General features: G+C 46.5%; 1 protein-coding gene across 1 annotated transcript; it reads right to left on the bottom strand.

Annotated features, from left to right (window-relative positions):
• Window positions 1–1,558: 1,558 nt before the first annotated feature.
• Window positions 1,559–3,518, bottom strand: LOC308280796 (beta-1,3-galactosyltransferase 2-like; the record flags this gene model as incomplete). The annotated part of the gene is made up of 2 exons (XM_080755113.1): window positions 1,559–2,020; window positions 2,955–3,518. 2 exons carry the CDS (start codon window positions 3,516–3,518, stop codon window positions 1,559–1,561), a joined length of 1,026 nt encoding a protein of 341 aa, XP_080611239.1.
• Between the last annotated feature and the right edge of the window lie 1,597 nt (window positions 3,519–5,115).

Genomic DNA, 5,115 nt, shown 5'->3' with positions numbered 1-5,115 from the left:
TCTAATGGCTCATTGGAGAGCACCTGGGACCGGCGCCTCCAGGAGTCTATAAGAAGCCAGCCCATGTAATTCTGAGGGAGAGATCCAGATTCCAGAGGAGGCTGACCTGTCTCCAACAGCCCTGTTGCCTGATGTTCTGTTCTGTTATGTTTAGTTAGTTCTAGCTTTACTTTCCATCCAACACCTTGCACTACACCATGTTCCACACATCCACCTTTACACCACTGATCACTGACTCCACACTTCATAGGATCCTTTTGGCATTATGTTGAGTTCAGCTGTTTCGAAACATTATTTAGTTAATGTCCTAGGCCTATCTTTAATAAATACACTTTGTACTTTTGCCATGTATCCTCTCCCCAATCTTTTGTTGTCAAGTGAAGACGTGGCTTTCTGTTGGATCCCCAGTAAATCCTGTGATGTGTGTCCATGAGCTGCAGCTGCAGTCGGACAGGAGATGACAGGGCTCAGCAGGGCCCAGAGAGCTCAGTCTGGTCCTGCCTGCATGCCATCCAACACAATCCCACTGCAACATGCCCTGGCCGGGAGGGGAGGTGGCATTATTGATACTTTACTGCAGGGGTTCTCAAACTCTTTTATACCACAACCTCATATTATGAGGGAAGATTATTTGGAGACCCCAGCCCCTAAAGGCACCTTCCTGCAACCCCACTTTGCTCAAGGCATAAAATGCCAATGTGTAAAATGTCAGTTTGCAGGTAAGTGGGGCTGTGCAGCTAGACAAAAACGAAATAAAAAGGCTAAAAACATCCAATACCACATCAAGTGACAAGAGGGGTACTTAAGGCTTGGAGAGGGACAAGTCGTGACTTGGCCCCTCTGCTACGTTGAGTGGCTTCCCCTCTTTCACACTGGTCGGGCCTCATGAAGAAACTGCACCACCGCCGCCGTCGGTCCAGCGCGGCTGCTGACCCCCTCTCTGGTGCACCTCTGTAGTGCTGGACATTTCATGACGTTTCCTTCAGTGTTTCTGTGTGGTTTTGGCTCGTTTCCCCGATGGCATGGCATGGCATGATGTTTTCTGTCGTTCTCCTCGGGCCTTCTACCCACTGGCGCCTTCACAGCCCCTCCACAGACGGGTCCCGTCATGGACGGACAGGGCACACACCACAAGCCCTACACAAAGCGCAACACCCTCCCGATGATGGGTCGGCACGACTCGGCAGTGGTGTCTAAGTCCTCCTCCTGGCTTCCTTAACTCCCCTCTCAAGTTCTCTCCTGCTCCATAACCAACAAGAGGCTCTTTCTGCCGCTACGCCTCTCCTTCAAGCTTCTGTCCTTCTCTCCCTCCTGGTCATCCCAATGGCTGTGAGCATCCTCCACACTGATTGGGCAGGGAATCCTCTACAGCCGACCTTGACTGGAAACAGCCATGCCTGCCATGCCTTTCCCTCCGCAGTCATGCAAAATATCCTGTTACTTGGGGCTCTTTCTGTCAAACGCCTGTTCACAACACTCTTAATGGGACTGTAAGTCCTATGAGAATGATCTCAGCCCCTTCGGCCTCAGGGCTGTCTTCCTCCCAGCCAGGTCTACCTTAGTGCTGCAGACGGCTCCAGAACTCCAGCATGTCAACAGGGGAAACCTGGTGGCTGGTGACCAGGCGGCTGTAGCTGTGTCGTGACCAGGGAACTGGGTCCGGGTTGAACTCGTTTGGCAGGGGTGTTGTGAGCTCCACCCGCAGTTTGTCCAGGCACACGCCCACGTACACGTCCTCGAGGTGTAAGCGTGGAGTGCTCAGAGAGGTGCCATAGATCTTTGCAGCCAGGTCTCCGGAGAACACGTAACCGGGCCCTCCGGCGAAGGTGGGGTACGTGTGACCCGGGTATTCCGCTTCGGACATGTACCACTTGTTGTTTTTGTTCCGGATCGGCCCCTCGCCCCTTTTGATGAAGCCTGTGAAGTAGTCCTTCACCCCGGGCTTCAGTCTGAGCAGCTTGTGGACGAGGTACTTCGTGTTGACGAAGACGTCGCTGTCGACCTTCATACACTCTAAAAACTGCTGGGTCAAAAACAACTCAACTTGGGTCATTTTTGATCCAACTCACGGGTCAAATAGGGACCAATGCCAGGTTTGGTTATTTTAACTCAAGAAATTTGGTTATGAATATTGACCCATAAATTGGGTCAAATAAATAACCAAATTATTTGTTTAAAATGACCCAAGATTGTAGTCAATATGACCCAAGTTTTGGGGTTGAGTGGGCTAAATGAATACAACCTACATATGCATGGTCTTTAGAATGACAATGTCAATATTATCTGTCATTAACATAACATCAGAAATGTTTCAGGGTTTCTTCTCAGATGATTTGTTCGAAGATTGGTAATATCAACATAAAAGTGCATACAATATATTATGCAACAATGTTGATAATACTATAGTCAGAATAGTTTAGAGAAGATACACAAAAATAATCTCAGAATTACTATGAGTTCTTCTTTTTCAGACAAGCTGTTGGGGAGGGAGCTCAACCCTAAGCTAGCAGCCAAGCACTTACGGTTAGGGTTTAGGCTCAAATATTGACAAATCAAATTCAGACATATGACAGACAGCTTGCAGAGACAGACACATGGATATGACATATTTAGCATTTTTAGCTCCCAACAGCTTAGAAAATGTCTCTGGAAACCTAGAAAAATGCTTTTCCCAGCATGCTTTGCAAACAGGTTTATGGTGCCTGTCCCCTGATTGGCCCAAAGCTAGACAACTGACCCAAGTATAGGGGTTACCACTAACCCCAAAAACGGGTCACCCCCAGATAAATATTACCTAACTCGAACAACCCTGGAATTGGGTCAAAATAATATCCCAATAACTCAAGGAAGGGTTGTGGCTCTGAGAAATGACCCAGAAATGTGACCTAACACAAATGACCCATGATTTGGGTCAAGAAATGACCCATGAGTTTTTAGTGTGTAGCGAAGCTGGCCCGCGGGCAACGTGTGGCCACCCAGTTAAGACCCATCATGGTTTTCAGGGTGAGGTTGTAGTAGCTGTCGACAAAGTCCTGCTGAATAATGTCTTGGTGCTCCAGGCTCTCCGACTCCAGGATGTTCTGCTCCAGGCGCCCTTGCTCGCCCGGCTTCACCCCCAGCAGGAACAACCTCAGGACTCCCTCCTGGTTCTCGTTTGCCCACGTCCGTCGTATGGCGTCTCGACGGTGCACATTATGAGCCTCGACGGTTACCAGCAACACCAAGAACGGCGCCGCTCTGCCCGTCGGGCATTTGTTTGCCTCGTCAATGATGTAAGGGAACGGCCCAGGAGACAGCGTGGAGCCGCTCTCCTCTCCACCTTGGCTGGCATTAGCTTCTGCCAACCAGTTCTTCATCGTCCAGTGGGGCGTCTCCAACCCATTATCTCCATCGTGGTCCACGGGGCGGTCCATGGGACGTTCTACTCCCGAGGCCACAAGGCCGAACATCATCAGGCGCAAAAGGAGACTGGCGAGTGAAACGCAGAGCATGCGATGGTGTGGTCTTCCCCAACGCATTGCGAGCGGGCACGGCGACTGGATTCTACGTCTAATCAAAGGAGTCGCTTAATTTCAATGGGCTGTTCGAAATCTATCTGGATTAGTAAGAGCTCTCCACAATAGGTAATGATTAATATCACTGTAGATATTCAGTGAGACTCTTTTATAATCTTTCTTGAAGAGTGTGTCTTGTCATCATAACATCACTATGAGTTGACCATATTAGGGCTGAAACTATGATTTTCCTTATTAATGACTGGCTGACTGTATGCAATACATTATAGTTCTAGCCTAGCTTACCTCTTCATTTCCTGGATAAACTTTTAGCCAATCAGGAAGCAGTATTCTCGGCGACATCACCATTATAGAGTAAGTCCATCAAGCTTCACATGACAATTTGGCTATCCAGAATAAATAGGCAACCACACTTGCAATTTCCAATTGCAGCGTTATAGTTTAGATTAGTTCTGTATTGTTAGTTAGTTAATAGGCTACTGTTAGACTGATGACTGGTTCTTGGTTTACCTGTGATCCTAGATGACTGCTTTTATGCATTCGATGTATGTGTTAGCTAGCTCTAACACAGCAGGTACACATCGGTATAACCACTGGACACATCTGTGATTTATGGTCAAAAAGGGCATGAATAAAACCAAAACTTGCACTGTGTGATTTTTACACAATTCTCCCATGGTATTTTTCTGTGCAGAAGGGCCATTTGATGGGTATTTTTCCCATGTAATTAAGACAATAATAAATACAGTTTCACTAAATACAGATCACTCCCACACAAGAAAAGAGTCCACACCAGTGTAATGTCCGTTTTCTCTTACTGTATATTAAGTCAATCAGCACACAAAATAATAATAATATACAGTGGTGGTACAATAATCAGGTTTCTCTTTGTTTCCTTCCCTTCTCATTTTCTTGGGTCAAAGTTGCTTGTAATTGTAAATATTGGTAGTTGTGGTCTTCAATTCCAAAGTAATAGTTGCTTATTTGGGCTTGTTTCATATGTTGTTTAAACCAGTGGGAGCACTCTTCTAAAAATATGTGCCCGTACCAGATTTCTGTTGTTAAAATAAAATTATACAATTAAAAATGTATTTCTTTTCTTCTTTTTTTAGATCTACAAACTCACGTGTGACTTGTCGCAACGCAAATATCCAATGCTTGTACCAGGGTTCCCACGGTCACAGAAAAATATTTTTCCAGTACTGGAAAAGTTTTGGAATTTTTCAAGGGTCCTGGAAGGTCCTGGAAAAATAGCTATGCATTGTCTTTGGTTATTGATTTTGTTAATACCTCTAAAATGACAAATTACGAAGAGGCCCAGTTCTCCACACAGGTTGAATGAGGCCTACGACGAGACCCAGTTCTCCACACAGGTTGAATGAGGTCTACGACGAGGCCCAGTTCTCCACACAGGTTGAATGAGGCCTACGACGAGACCCAGTTCTCCACACAGGTTGAATGAGGTCTACGACGAGGCCCAGTTCTCCACACAGGTTGAATGAGGCCTACGTAGAGGCCCAGTTCTCTACACAGGTTGCTATTGCTATGCATTTTTACAATACTTTAAGACCTGAGGCCTATCTATACTATAATTTTGCGA

Source organism: Nannobrachium achirus (assembly GCF_963921795.1).
Source record: "Nannobrachium achirus genome assembly, contig: SCAFFOLD_278, whole genome shotgun sequence".
In the NCBI taxonomy this organism is placed as follows: domain Eukaryota; kingdom Metazoa; phylum Chordata; class Actinopteri; order Myctophiformes; family Myctophidae; genus Nannobrachium; species Nannobrachium achirus.
The sequence above is the reverse complement of the archived record's forward strand: the minus strand, read 5'-3'. Positions and strand labels throughout refer to the sequence as shown.